The following is a 15605-nucleotide window of genomic DNA, read 5'->3' on the forward strand; positions in this document are numbered from 1 at the left end:
AAAGGAAGCAAAAGCAGGCGATCTCAAGAAAGTACGTTTATTATCACTCAGAACAGAGGTAGACTCAGGCAGATCGTGAGGGTCAGACGGCTGTAGCAGGGTGACGCAGGGACTTAGATGGTCGTGATGAATCCGGCGGTGAAACGGCGTGAAGGTGAAGACAGGAACCAGACACGAAGAACAAACAGCACAGGACTCCAGGAAGACACCAACTCAAACGGGAAACACGGCACAAACATCGAGCAACGATCTGACAATGAGAGAAGGATTCAGTGAGTCTTTTAAAGGAACAGGAGATGAGTGACAGCTGGCGCTGAGCTGATTGCGGATGATGTGATTAACTGATAATTAAACGGTGACACCCACACACACACGCACATGGCACACAGACAACAATAACAAATGCACGAGACAAGCAGGAAGCAGCGCACTCATGAACCGTGACAGTACCCCCCCTCCTAGGGACGCCTCCTGGCGTCCCCAGACTCCCTTACCTGTCGATGGAAATCATCAATAAGGGAGTGATCTAGTATGTCTCTCGCGGGAACCCAACTCCTCGCCTCCGGACCGTAACCTTCCCAGTCCACCAAGTACTGGAATCCTCGTCCCCTCCGCCTGGTGTCCAGAATACGGTTAACCGAATACGTCGGTTCCCCATCTACAAGACGCGGCGGTGGGGGAACCGGTACAGGCGGATTAATTGCTGATCGAAACACAGGCTTAATTTTGGAGACATGGAACACGGGGTGTATCCTCCTGTACGCTGGAGGAAGGTTGAGGCGGACTGCCACCGGACTAATAATCTTGGTGACAGTGAACGGGCCAATAAATTTGGGTGCTAACTTATTCGAGACGGAACGGAGAGGAATGTTCTTAGTAGAAAGCCACACTTTTTGACCGACGACGTAAACGGGAGGCTTAGACCGGTGGCGATCGGCGTTAGCCTTAGTGCGCGCCCCCACCTGGAGTAGAGTCTCACGGGCTCTAGTCCAGGTGCGGTGGCACCTCTGGACAAAGGCGTGTGCGGAGGGAACCGCGACTTCAGATTCCAGACTGGGAAAAACAGGTGGCTGGTATCCTACACTACCTTCAAACGGAGAAAGGCCCGTGGATGACACTGGTAACGTATTGTGGGCGTACTCCACCATAGACAGTTGTTGACACCAGGAAGTCGGATTCTTGGAAACCAAACACCGTAACATTCTCTCTAAATCCTGGTTGGCTCTCTCGGTCTGGCCATTGCTCTGAGGGTGAAAACCAGAGGACAGGCTAACAGTCGCGCCCAGTAATTTACAGAACTCTTGCCAGAATTTGGACACAAACTGGGGACCCCTGTCAGAGACCACGTCAATCGGAAGGCCATGTAAACGAAAGACGTGGTCAATGACGGCAACCGCTGTCTCCTTGGCTGACGGCAATTTGGGCAAGGGAATGAAATGAGCCGCCTTCGAGAACCGGTCCACCACGGTCAAAACAACCGTGTTGCCCTGGGAGGGCGGGAGGGCGGTAATAAAATCTAGAGCGATGTGGGACCAGGGTCTCGAAGGGACTGGCAGCGGTTGGAGTAACCCATCTGGCGCGCGATTGGAAGTCTTACCAGTGGCACATACCGAGCAAGCCAAAACAAAATCGTGAATGTCGCGGGCCATCCGTGGCCACCAGAATCGCTGCTTAACCAAAAACCTCGTGCGATTGATTCCAGGGTGACAGGCTATGTTGGAACAATGACCCCACTGAATAACTTCAGACCGTAGTTCCTCCGGCACAAATAAACGGTTCGGTGGACACCCGACCGGGGGCGTTACCCCTTCTAAGGTCTTCTTGACCTTCGATTCGACCTCCCATACGAGTGTGGAGACAAATAGACTCTCCGGTAAAATGCACTCGGGAGTAACCAGGCGTTCGGAACGATCAAAAAGTCGCGATAAAGAATCGGGTTTAATATTCTTGGAACCCGGGCGGTACGAGAGAGAAAAATCAAAACGACCGAAAAAAAGTGCCCACCGAGCCTGCCTGGAGTTTAACCTTTTAGCAGTACGAATGTATTCCAGATTCTTATGATCGGTCCAAACAATAAAAGGTACCCCCGACCCTTCCAACCAGTGGCGCCACTCCTCCAACGCTAGCTTGACGGCCAACAACTCTCTGTTACCAATGTCATAATTACGTTCGGCAGGAGACAGACGGTGTGAAAAATACGCGCAAGGATGCATCCTCTCGTCCGTGGGGGAACGCTGGGACAACACTGCTCCTACCCCCACCTCTGACGCGTCGACCTCCACCACGAACTGACGTGAGGAATCAGGGGCGATGAGAATAGGGGCCGAAACAAAGCGGTCCTTGAGTTTGGCAAACGCGGAGCCAGCCGCGTCTGTCCACCTGAACGTAGTTCGGGGGGAGGTCAAGGCAGTCAGAGGTGCGGCTAGTTGGCTGAAATTACGGACGAAACGTCTGTAGAAGTTGGCGAATCCCAGAAACCTCTGCAGGGCCTTGCGGGAATCTGGAATTGGCCACTCTACCAAAGCCTTAACCTTGTCAGGGTCCATGCGAATCCCCTCGGACGAGATAACGTACCCCAAAAATTGAACCGACTGTGCGTGGAATTCGCATTTCTCCGCCTTGACAAAAAGCCCATTCTCTAGCAACCGCTGAAGCACTCGTCGGACGTGCTGCACGTGTTCCTGGAGAGATGAAGAAAAAATCAATATGTCATCCAGGTAAACATATATGAACTGATCTACCATATCTCGCAGCACGTCGTTGACGAGTGCCTGGAAGACCGCTGGACTGTTGGAAAGCCCGAAGGGCATAACCAAATATTCAAAGTGTCCCCTGGGGGTATTAAAGGCGGTCTTCCATTCATCACCCTCCCTGATGCGGACCAAATGATAAGCATTGCGTAAATCCAGTTTCGTGAAGAGAGTCGCTCCCTGCAACCTCTCGAAGGCTGAAGACATCAACGGCAAAGGATAAGTATTCTTTACCGTGATGTTGTTCAGTCCCCGGTAATCAATGCAAGGTCGCAGGGATCCGTCCTTCTTCCCCACGAAAAAGAACCCCGCCCCTGCAGGAGAAGAGGAAGGGCGAATGAATTTGGTTGCCAGAGAATCAGAAATATATTTCTCCATGGCCTCCCTTTCTGGAGCAGAAAGTGAATACAACTTGCCCTTAGGCGGAGATTTACCTGGCAGTAGATCTATAGCACAGTCGTAGGGACGGTGAGGAGGAAGAGAAGCAGCTCGAGACTTACTAAACACCTCCTTCAGGTCGTGGTACTCCTCGGGCACGGTTGACAAGTCCGCTGCTTTCTCCTGTAAGACAGACATGGGAACAGACGAACAGGCAGACAAAAGACAAGACTTATGACATTCAGTGCTCCATTCATTGATAGTTCTGTGTTGCCAGTCTATTTTGGGATTGTGTTGGGTAAGCCAGGGGTGTCCAAGTACTATGGGAGCCAGGGGGGAGTCCATGATGTAGAAGGTGATGGTTTCAGTGTGGTTTCCGGAGGTGGTGAGTGTGAGAGGAGCAGTGGACAGGGTAATGACAGGGAGGTCTTGGCCGTTGAGTGCGTGGACAGAGATGCGTTGGGTGAGTGGTAGTAGAGGAATGTGATGTTTGATGGCGAAGTGATGATCCAGAAAATTACCTTCCGCCCCAGAGTCCAAGAGTGCGTGGCAGTGGTGTTGGTGATGCGACCATCTAAGTCTAACCGGGAGGAGAGTAGATGTCGCTGATGGTGTTCCTGAGGTCTTAGCAGCGGAGATCCCACCCGACAGTAGCCTCATAGTTACTGCCGGGCTGGGCCTTTTAACGGACATGAGTTCAGAAAATGTCCAGATCCTCCACAGTACAAACAAAGGCCCAGGGATCTCCGCCTCTCCTTCTCCTCCCGGGAAAGCCGAGCTCTCCCCACCTGCATGGGTTCGGTGTCGTTGATGGGACTGACCGCGTCGGTGCCACTGGACCTCGGGAGGTTGAAGAAGTGGACTGGAGCTTCGGTTGGCGCGCGTCGACTCATCCGGCCAAGCCTGGAGTCCACCCGCAGCGCCAGCTCTATTAACCCGTGGAGGGTCGTCGGGAGGTCCAGGGCGTAGATCTCCTGATGAACGCGGTCAGCCAGCCCATGCAGGAACATGTCCCACTGCGCCGTGTCGTTCCATTGGCACTCGGCGGCCAGGGTGCGGAACTCAATGGCGTAGTCCGATACAGAGCGATTACCCTGTCTGAGTTCCGCCAGCCTCCTAGCAGCCTCCCTCCCGGCCGCCGCGCGGTCGAAGACTTCCCTCATGGCTTCCGCGAGTGCCTGGAACGACACGCAACAGGGATCTCTATTCGCCCACACCGCCGTACCCCAAAGGGCCGCCCTCCCAGTCAGGAGAGTGAGAACGAATGCCACCTTAGAAGTTTCCGTGGCAAACGTGCGTGGCTGTAGGGCGAAATGCATCTCACAACGGGTAATGAAAGCACGACAATACTCAGGTTCTCCCGCATACCTCTCCGGAACAGGCATCCGAGGTTCAGACTGGGAGAGCGGATCAGCTGGAACGGGGGGCACGAACGGCGTGGGTGGCGCAGTGGGCATGCGCAGATGTTGAATTTGCTGGGTTAGCTCGGACACCTGCGTCACCAGTGCCTGTATGGCACGTCCGTTGTTGTTAAGCCCCTCCTCTTGAGCGTCCATTCGTTGCATGCTAGCGCCGATGAAAGCCTCCATAGACATCTGGGTCTCGCCTGCTGCTCCCATCGATTGGTCAGATCGTTCTGTCATGACGTGCTGGGAAAAAGGAAGCAAAAGCAGGCGATCTCAAGAAAGTACGTTTATTATCACTCAGAACAGAGGTAGACTCAGGCAGATCGTGAGGGTCAGACGGCTGTAGCAGGGTGACGCAGGGACTTAGATGGTCGTGATGAATCCGGCGGTGAAACGGCGTGAAGGTGAAGACAGGAACCAGACACGAAGAACAAACAGCACAGGACTCCAGGAAGACACCAACTCAAACGGGAAACACGGCACAAACATCGAGCAACGATCTGACAATGAGAGAAGGATTCAGTGAGTCTTTTAAAGGAACAGGAGATGAGTGACAGCTGGCGCTGAGCTGATTGCGGATGATGTGATTAACTGATAATTAAACGGTGACACCCACACACACACGCACATGGCACACAGACAACAATAACAAATGCACGAGACAAGCAGGAAGCAGCGCACTCATGAACCGTGACACAACGAGCACCGATTTGGCCACGATTTGGGTTTTTTGTCGCAGACCTTGGAAGTCTGTCTCAAACAGCAAAATTTAGCCAAAAGTCGTGTATTGTGAGCTTGCCTTAAGAGAGACATACAAAATGTGCAGAGCGGTGGATCCCCAGGACAAGGACCGAAAACCACTGAGCTAGACGACTGGGTGACTTGTTTGGGTCAGATATGGACAAACCCCACTGTTGGGTTTAAAAATGTAATAATAAAAAAAATGCAACCAACAATTGGGTTTGGGGTTTGTCCATGTTTGACCCAAACATGGGTTGAAACAACCAAACATTTTTAGTGTATGTAGTGGTTAGTACCAACCAAAAGTGGTGCAAGGAAGAACAACCGTTGGACCGGCATCGTTGAACAGGGTCATGGGCGCCCAGGGCTCACTGATGCACATGAGGAGCAAAGGTTAGCTCATCTGGTCCGATCACACAGAAGAGTTCAGATCGCTGAAAAACGTAATGCCGCCCATGATAGAAAGGTGTCAGAACGCACAGCACGTCACAGTTTGCTGCACATGTGGATGTGTAGCCTCAGACTGGTCAGTGCCCATGATGACCCCTGACCCATAAAATGGGCATGTGAGCGTCAGAACTGGATCATAGAGCAACAGAAGAAGGTTGCCTGGTCTGATGAATCACATTTACTTGTAAGGGTACCTGTATCCCTGGCGGTGTACACGAACAAAACGCTGATTTTTACTGTTCATTTAATTCTACCCCACCTTAAAATAGCATTAAAACCAAGCATGCATTCCTAATTCAGAATTCATCCTCTAGTGTAAAAACAGGAAAATGGTAATGCCATAAATACATCAAATAGCCTACATTACATCCAATCAAATTCTTCTTCTTCTTTTGTGGTCAAAACTGACTGCATCCCCACAAGCAGCATTGCGTGCAGAGTCTGCAGCCTTGCGCTACATTACTGCCTTTCTCTGTACCTTTGTAATATGTACCTTTTATGTAACTGCATGTAAAAAATGCATATAGGCCTATACATTTGTATTCATAGACTATACCGTTCAAAAGTTTGGGGTTGGTAAGATTGTTCAATGTTTGTCTCTTATGCTCACTAAGGCTGCATTTGACAGTAATATTGTGATATATAAGTAATTATTTAAAATTTTTACAAAAAATAACTTTTCATTATTACATTATTCAATTTTCAGCATCATTTACTCCAGTCTTCAGTGTCACATGATCCTTCAGAAATCATTCTAATATGTGACCCTGGACCACAAAACCAGTCACATGGGTCAATTCTTTGAAATTGAGATGTATCATCTGAATACTGAATAAATAGGCTTTCCATTGATGTATGGTTTGTTATAGGACAATATTTGGCTGAGATAAAAATCTGAGGGTGCAAAAAAATTGAAACATTGAGAAAATCGCCTTTAAAGTTGTCCATTTATGTTCACGATTGTGCTGCATTCATTCACAAAAATAAATGTTTTATATATTTACGGTTGGAAATTTACAAAATATCTTCATGGAACATGATCTGTACTTAATATCGTAATGATTTTTGGCATAAAAGAAAAATCAATAATTTTCACCCATACAATGCATTGTTGGCTATTGCCAAAAATATACATGTGCGACTTGTGACTGGTTTTGTGATCCAGGGTCACAGATGATGATTTGCTGCTAAAGAAACATTTATTATTATTATCGTCCATGTTGAAATCAATTGTGCCACTTAAGATGTTTGTGGAGACCATGATAAAAAAAATTTTTTCAGGATTCTTTGATGAACAGAAAGTTAAAAAGAACAGAATTAACTTAAAATAGAAATCTTTTATAACATTATAAATGCATTTAATGTCACATTAGATTAATGCATGCATCCTTGCTGAATAAAAGTATTAATTTCTTAAAAATAAAAAAACTTACCAACCACAAACTTTTGAACAGTACACACTGAAAACATTTACAGCTCATATTTGATACAAAGACATTTGTCCAGTTGTTGCTGTCAACGCCAAGCTTGTAAATCTTTTTGAAATTACTATATGAATATCTTACTGTTTCAAATAGTTCATAGAAATGAAAGGCTGTTTGTGTCTGTCTTTGTGTGTATAGCATAAATAAAAGGCATATCATCCCTCAGAAGTTACACATATTACTAAACAGCCTTTAAACACACTCAAACAGAGCACAAATCTGTCAAACACAGATCAGCTGACTTACAACAGACTAACATATGTATGGCATCTCTAATTAGACAGAAGGGCCCACATTTAATGGCCAAACACTTCAGTTTCTGGAGCTCACGAGACGTGGGCTTTGCTAATCAATGCTGTGGCTCCACTTCCCATCTGAGCGCACATGACAGTTCTCATCAGACCCCACTATAAAACTCAAGCACGTCTCTGTCTGTTCATCGCCAGGACCTCTGAGAAATCTTCACCATGCAGACAAGAACGTTGCTTCTGGCTCTCACCCTGACCCTGGGGTTCACTCTGATGGCAACTGGAGAACCGCTCCACGCTCAGTGCAGAATCATATGGTAAGACGCTTGACTGGAGCATTTTATTTTATTGAAATTTTTCTTTGTGCACATATATTGGAAAGATTGTTTCAGCTGCTGTCAGTGCATTTGCACTCATAGAGGTGTAATAAAAAGTACGTGGGTCATCTTGTCAGTCACATGGTAAAGGCCCGTTCACACTAAAACAATAACTAGACCTTATTCACAGCAGCGCCATCTTTGATTTTTAACGGGAATGAAAGCGAGGCTGCATGTGAGCGATAGTGGGTTGTACTGTTATTTAATGTGTTTTTGACTTGTTCTGCTAACGAAACACTACAAAATATCTTTCATAGGAATTTCAGTAGACAAAAAATATAATATGAGATAATATGAGCTGGAAAATAATAAATAATCTAGGAGCTTTATACAGATTTTTACAGCTGATGCCATTGAAAACATGGTATGTCTATCTATCCCTCACAGCCTCGCTCTCATACCTGTCACGGCGCTGCTCTGAATAAGGTCTATATTAGCATCTACACCTGCAGACAAAACGTTCTGTTTATTCAAGTGTGCGAGCAATTTTGTCGTCTGTCACTTTAAATGCTCGAGCTATTTCAAATCTGGTGGATTCTGATTGGCTCTCAATATTTGTATTGTTCCAATGTCTGGGAATATCGCTCTGATAGTCATTCCAACGATATCGTTACTCAGTGCTATTTTCGTTGTTGTTGTAGTGTGGACTCTGTTATTCTTTAACATAGAACAATTTTTAGAACTATATCTTTATCATTATCGTCCGTGGTGTGACCGGCCTTTAAGATTTTATGTGTGGTTATCAGTATCAAGCCCAATTTATACTTTTGCGTCGAACTCACGCCGTATAAATATAGTCTTAATAATATAACACTTAATAAATGTAACATCAGTATAACTTAATGTACAATACTATCACGACAGGCATATCTATTGTTGACTAAAAATATTTTTGGTTACTGAAATAAAATAAAATATAGGCCTAAATGTTAGATGAAAATCAAAGTTTAAGGTGAAGTTTCAAATGTCTTAAATGACGTTTCAAATGTCTCAAACTATAGGTAGAATATATATATATATATATATATATATATATATATATATATATATATATATATATATATGTATACAGTGGTTAAATTGGGATTTATTATGTGGGGGGGGCTCTCCCCAGGGGGGTCCGGGGGTATGCCCCCCCGTAAGTTTTTTTTGAAAAATAAACTATTAAATGGCATTTTCTGGAGAGTTTTGTGCAAAGAAATGGAGAAATTGTGTCTTACATGATATGTGAAAAACTGCAAGGTTAAGAGCATATTTGCATTGTTGTAGTATCAACAGGTATTAGGACATTTAGCATTTACATTACTGTTAATCAGCAGTGGTTGAATATAACGAAGTACAAATACTTCGTTTCTTTAGGCCTACTTTACTTAAGTAGAATAAATAGTGCATACTTTTGACTTTTACTTCGTTACATTTTGCAGCAATTATTATACTTTCTACTCCACTACATTTCTACAACGTTTCGTTACATTTTCTGATCAGTTTTCCCCCCTGCCAAAACAGGGATTGAAAAAAAATGTCCTGTTTTCTGTGCTGATGCGGTGGTGACGCGTTCATGTAACATTTAAAGGAGAACTCGGTAACTCTAGCGAACTCTAGTCACTTCTTCGCTGATTTTTCCTTTTGTTGTCGCATGTTTTCCCCACGAGCTCCCCCTACAGCTGTGGGGGGGCGTATATTTCACAACACGGTCGTAAAAAACTCACTTGCGGCGGCCTCCTCCCCCTCTCTACAGCTGCTCATGTGCGTTTGTTTTGATCGGAGCAAGCCAACTGTATCGTGTGGAGCTATGTCTACCGAGGTGGGTAATCTGGTAATACATCATACATGCGTGTGTGTTTATGTCGAATTGCCGTAAAGCAATTCGTGTTTCGCGCTCGTTCTCGTTCTCGTCCTCGCTTCTCACGAGACTTCCAATTTCTATCTTGCCGGGACGGTAGTCCCCAAGTTGCAAGGTTGGTTTTCCGCCTGGGAACGCTGGGGGGAGCGGGGAAAGTCACCAATATCACCAGAACAGGTTGTTTAACCATCCAAATGATTTCTAGACAGTTTTATTAAGTTAAAAAAGTTACCAAGTTCTCCTTTAAGGGTGGCGCTGCCAATAAGCTAAAAGCTGTCACAAAAAAACGGCAAAAGTAATGATTATGAATATGTAAAATATAGCAAGGAGACATTTTAATTGTTTATTAATAAACAAGTGTTTTCTGTGTCAGTGCCCTGCATAGATGAAGCTGACGATGCTGTCCTCGCAATCTTCGCAGTAGTGAACGCGCCAGAGAGAAATGCACATTTCATACGGATTAGGCTACACAAGCAGCGGTCTGTTTTCTTTCGTTTTGAATTGTTCTGTTTAAAAGAATACCTTCCAAGCTTTCTATAGATATATTTATCAGGTCTGTCAGGCAAGTAGGCTCCCTTATACGATGAGTTTCGGTTAATTTATGAGACGAGAGTCCAGTTCACTCGCCGGCGCGTCCGTGTGCTGAACTTGACAAAATTGATCTGCTGCTGCAGCTTGTGAGTTTTGTTTTTTGTTTGTTTTTCCAAGGCAGTAGAAGGTTCTGGAACTTTTGCGCGCTTCCACATCCCGCGCAACTACGGATCTCCCAGGAACATTCATTATTGCTGCGTACATTTATCCGTGTCGGAGTTCTGAGTAGTAGCCTATGCGCATGGCATGCGCGAGCGGTGCGCGATCAACTGACAACGAGATTAAGCAGCTGAACACGAATACGGCCGTGTCCCGATTGTTCTCAGCTCCCTCGAGACAAAATAGACATGCCATTTCAAAATCTTTCATTTATAATCAGAAATATGTTTTCAAAAGCATCACTTTCATCAAATTTTATGTGACATAATTTCCAGTAGGCAACTGACTGCAAACGAGCAGGCTTATGTGCCGGGGCTGAGCCCCGGAGAGCCCCGGCCCAATTTAACCACTGTATGTATATATATATATAAATGATAACACTACTTCAGTGTCCTTGTTACACTTTACATATACTTAGTATAGTAATAACACTAAATTATGCAGAATTACAACTAACCCTAAACCAAAGCACATTCTTAACTTTAACCCTATAGTAGCCTACACGCTTTTGATTAATATTACTCAGTACTTAATTTTATAATTAATTAATATTACTCAGTACTAAATTGTATAATTACACTGTAACAAGGACAAAAAACGAATAAAAATGACAACAAAATTACTAAAACAAACAAAAAATTTAAATATAAAAATAAATTCTCATTAAAAATATTATTCGACATATTATGTAAATAATACTAAAATATCACTGGATATTTTGTCCTTTCTAACTTTGAGTTTTAGGGCTCTGATTCACATCTTATATAATTTTATGATGTTTTCAGTCAACAGTAAGAATTTTGGAGGGGAAAGACTATGTTAAGTATACACAGAGGCTGTTATTACGAGGCAAATTTTACACTACCGTTGTATTTCAATCATGTTCTGTATTGAAAAATGTTACTTTGGAGTCTAAAGTACTTCATAATCTAAGAATGTTGTTTTTAGCTATATACTGACTAGCAATAGCGTATATAGATATATTTTATATAGTGACCACAAAAAGTATTTGGACACTTATGCATGAATGTCATTGCACCATATAACAAAATATCTACAATACATTTTTTTGTATGCACAATTTTTCAAGCAAAATATTTCACAAGAAAAAAGGGGTTTAAATAATAAAAAAATAGATGTTGTTTAAAATGAAGTTGAGTAAAAGTCTGAGAAAGTTACAGCATAATTTTTCTGCAGATTCCAGTTAATTTTACATTGTTGATGATATTTGGAATAAAAATAAATAAGTTTAATTACACTCTTACTAAGACAAATCAACAATCTTATGATTGAGCTCCATAAAAACCAAGACAAATCGTAAACTTATGTCTAACATCACAAGGCTTTGATCTTTTATCTCTATCATCCATGTGAATTTTTCACAGTGACTGACCCTCCACACACTACACTTTCATAAAGATCATTTGATATGCATGATGCAAGTAGCCTATAGTATGTCTGAATTCTGTCCTTTTAGTCACGCACCAGATCCACAATCCCAATTTACAAATTCACGCCACCTAGAACCACATGACATTGCATTGAAAGCTCTCTGATTATGCGTCAGGCTCTTCGGGATCCCGTGCCAGGACGTTTTTGTGAGTCTGGTGAACCAGATCAAGGAGTGGAGGGGCATGTCTGGCTGTATGACTGTTGGACAGAGATGCCTGTATGAAGTAAGTGCAACTATTAAACTTGTATTGACAGATTGAGTATGCAAAAGTTTTAGGCATGCAAGTGTTTTCAAAAAAACATCCAACTGCTTTTGATCTTTTTGGCATTTATTGCAATAATCCAGTGAGATTTGTGTATGCACAAGGAGTCTGACAACAGTATATTTACCAAGAACTATATACAAATCTAGTGAACTGTTGTCTTCTTCAGCTGGTTTCTGCCACACCTTTCCACATCGTAGCCAAACACACCTCCAGACAGTGGACCAGCAAGCAGGACCTGACCTTTCACCTAGTGGCAACCGAAGAATCTGTCTGTAGAGTGACGGTAAAAATGCTCTGCTGCCAATGTTTCATTTCAGAACATCAAGAACAAATGGGAGATAGTGGGGTTAATATCAAGAAATATGTATTGCTAGACTTGTCTGGTCACGCAAGAACTCGACATTCCCAATGATATTTATGTCATTCTGTCACCTGATGGAGTTTGGGTTTCTTGCCACTGAATCTGTATATTCTATATTACCTAAAATGTTGATGTCAGCTATTTTCTCTCTTTTGAAAAACTGCTGAAGCACGAAGTAGCTAACTATTCCTTCTCAAGGATTTTTATACTTTTGCCTTCCCTTTTTTTTTCTCCTTTTTGCCACTGCCACAGGCATATGCCATCTCAAAAGCGTGGGCCAGGCTGGAAGACAACGGCACAACCTACTGCACCCTCTACAACCTCGTGGAGGGTGAGACTGAGACTTCATGCTATGATGGCTTTGATATAGCTTTTTCTTGTGCAGTCATGTAGTGTTTTGTGTGCATTTGCAGGCAGCGGACTGGTGGATGCTGAGGGCTATAAGATGTACACCAATGAATGGATCTGTCTGGAGTACTCGACCGCCAACTGCACCATCTACTGATGAGATCTGTCGGTCTTTGATATGATTTAACACACTGACAAAGACCACGGAACATTTATGAATTGCTCTTTATTCCCCAAGTGAAGCTTTTAGTATTTCTGCAATCACTCATATACAGTTCTATTGCTATTTGTTGTTACTAATGCTTGACAGGATCAGCAAAATGCATTATTGTTTTATCGTTTCTTTTTTCTATTATTGTTACTTCTGTTGTCTTGCACCTGAGCCCAATTAGGGTGTGTGGGATGTGCACACAAAATTGCAAATAAACAATAAAAAGAGTTGTTGAATTGCACCATTTTTAAAGTATTGTTTTTGTTCCAAATTTCTCCATTGTCATTGTAATTTTATTTGATATTTTACAACATGATCGCAAGGTGCATTGGGTTCAGGAAATGTCTCTCCAATAAAATATCCAATACCATACTTCCAGTGTAGGAGGGAGGTTTATAAGGGACTTGCAGGTTGGATTTTGATTTGTAAACAACCACCTAGCAACCCCCTAGTTACCACCCACAATTAGCTTAGCAACCACAGAGCAACACCCTGGCAACCACAAAGAACACTTTAGCATCATGGTGGCAAGTTTGTTTCTTCAGTAAATGTAATGTAAATGTGATCTGAGAAATACATAGAAATCAAATTACGATCAAATAAGACAGACCTAATAAACAAACAAAAATATATAAAATAAAACAAAAATAAAATCTGTTATCTGAAACAAAACTGTTTATTTGCTGTCCAGAGCTGAATGGCATTTGATTCACAACAGCATATCTTACTGTGTATACATATATAAAATAACACACAATTAAATGCTCTGAAAAGACATATACACACTTATCTATATAGAATTATATAGTCATTATATAAATCAGTGCATATACACAAAGAACAAAACCATAGTTATAACTTGACCATACTAACTATTTGAATACTATAGCACTATAGCTGACAATATTAATAGGATTTCTAGGAGCGTCTCTGGACTTTTCTCACTGTGATGGACGTCGTTGCTCTTTGTTGAGAAGGAATGAAATTTTCGATCTGAAAGGACAGAGAGCATTATAGAACTTTATTGAGGCCTAATTTGATGTTTAATAGCCTATTCATATCAGTGCAAACACTTAAAACAATGAAAAGTTATACAGTACAAATAAGAAATATTCAATTTAATATAATAAGCCATTCAAAAGTAAACATTAATAACCGGTGTATTTGTGATATTTAGCTGATGTAGGCTATAAAGTCAGTTCTCTTCTAAATGCCCAGTAGATGTGCCTAATTAATGTCTTTTTGTGAAATGTTTTGTTTTAAAATGTGCTATCTTTCTTTCACGGTTTGATGTTTGGTTGACCAACCAGCGGAAAGGGGCGTTTCATTCCTGCCCGTGTAGAGATCAAATATTCAAGCTGTTAAATCCATTTTGGATTTGTTGCATTTCCATTTGGCAAATTAACAAAGTGTGATGAAAACAAAAATAAATATAGCTGCAAGCAGCAATTATCGGGGGCCAAGCGCAAGCAGATGACAAGACATGCCAGCATGGCTGGGAGTGTCAGACCAACTGCAGCAAGGAGCAATTAAAGACATTTAAAGATGAATTTAGGCAAAATGGCTGAAAAATCACATACAATAACTAAAAATATGATTTAATGGTTTATCACTTTCAACCAATAGGTGGCGCAGTTATGAAATCGATGTGATGTGGTCAGAGTGAATTGACAATGACACATACAAAGTTTGGTGTCAATATGTCAAGGCATTGCAGATATAAAGCCTGAATAGTCATTTTGGCATCATGCCTCAACTTTGCTGCTGTGGTATACGAAAACGGTTTCGTCGAAATCCATAAATTTTACTCGGCACGGTCTGGAGATGATACGATTCGATTTTGGTGAAAATCGGATGAACGGTCTAGGAGAGGTTCTAAAAAGTAGGCTTTAAAGAAAATAAAGATGGCGGACAGGAAGTTTGGCTGACTATGGCAAAATTGATATCTATGTTTTTGGCATAACCCAAGGAATCTATTAAGACCAGTGTCATTACAATAGGCAAATTTATTCAAAAGCTATTAGCATTTCTTTGAAATTTCATTATAAATGTTTTACCACAAGGTGGCGCTGCCCTGAAACTTTTTAAGTACCTTCAAGGCATGGTGCCGATGACTCATACCAAGTTTCGTAACGATACATTAATGCGTTCATAAAGAATACAATTTTATATCACAATACTGTATTGAAGTCAATGGCAATTTCATGTTTTGTTCTATATAGCGCCAACAAGAGGTACAATCCCACTAATTTTTTTTGTGTGTCAAATTTGGTGAAAATATCTCATTTCGTTTTGAAGTTATAAACATTTACATGTATAAACATAAAAAATTACCCACACCTGACTTTGTTTGCATTTTTATGCCACTTACTATTAATAGCCTTACGTCTGTTTTTGCAAGTGCTACGTAAATTTAGTTTGCGCGGTATTCGAGAATGGTTTGACGAATCAACCTGAATTTGTCGGCATGGTCTGGAGATGATCTGGTTCAATTTTCGTGAAAATCGGAGCAACGGCCTAGGAGGAGTTCAAAAAAGTAG

At 42.5% G+C, this 15605-nt stretch overlaps 2 protein-coding genes across 2 annotated transcripts in view; one reads left to right on the plus strand and one right to left on the minus strand.

The window, feature by feature from the left end:
* The first annotated feature begins 7591 nt into the window (after positions 1-7591).
* Positions 7592-13306, plus strand: LOC311087486 (uncharacterized protein). Its single transcript, XM_084120819.1, has 5 exons — positions 7592-7774; positions 11995-12103; positions 12312-12428; positions 12759-12837; positions 12920-13306. The coding sequence occupies exons 1-5, from the start codon at positions 7677-7679 to the stop codon at positions 13009-13011; spliced, it is 495 nt and encodes a 164-aa protein (XP_083976945.1). The 5' UTR covers positions 7592-7676; the 3' UTR covers positions 13012-13306.
* Positions 13069-15605, minus strand: part of ccdc39 (coiled-coil domain 39 molecular ruler complex subunit) — a 28435-nt gene continuing 25898 nt past the window's right edge. The window contains exon 23 of the mRNA XM_084120818.1: positions 13069-14058. The gene's annotated coding sequence lies outside the window, so the exon portion shown is untranslated. The remainder of the gene's footprint in view (positions 14059-15605) is intronic.

This window comes from Abramis brama (assembly GCF_963993115.1).
Source record: "Abramis brama genome assembly, chromosome: 7".
Classification (NCBI taxonomy): domain Eukaryota; kingdom Metazoa; phylum Chordata; class Actinopteri; order Cypriniformes; family Leuciscidae; genus Abramis; species Abramis brama.

Excerpts from the sequence above, each read along its gene's own strand:
- LOC311087486 (XM_084120819.1), top strand. The coding sequence starts at position 7,677 with ATGCAGACAAGAACGTTGCTTCTGGCTCTCACCCTGACCCTGGGGTTC. Across the intron at positions 12,104-12,311 it reads GACAGAGATGCCTGTATGAA|CTGGTTTCTGCCACACCTTT; the intron begins GTAAGTGCAACT and ends TGTCTTCTTCAG. Across the intron at positions 12,838-12,919 it reads CCTCTACAACCTCGTGGAGG|GCAGCGGACTGGTGGATGCT; the intron begins GTGAGACTGAGA and ends GTGCATTTGCAG.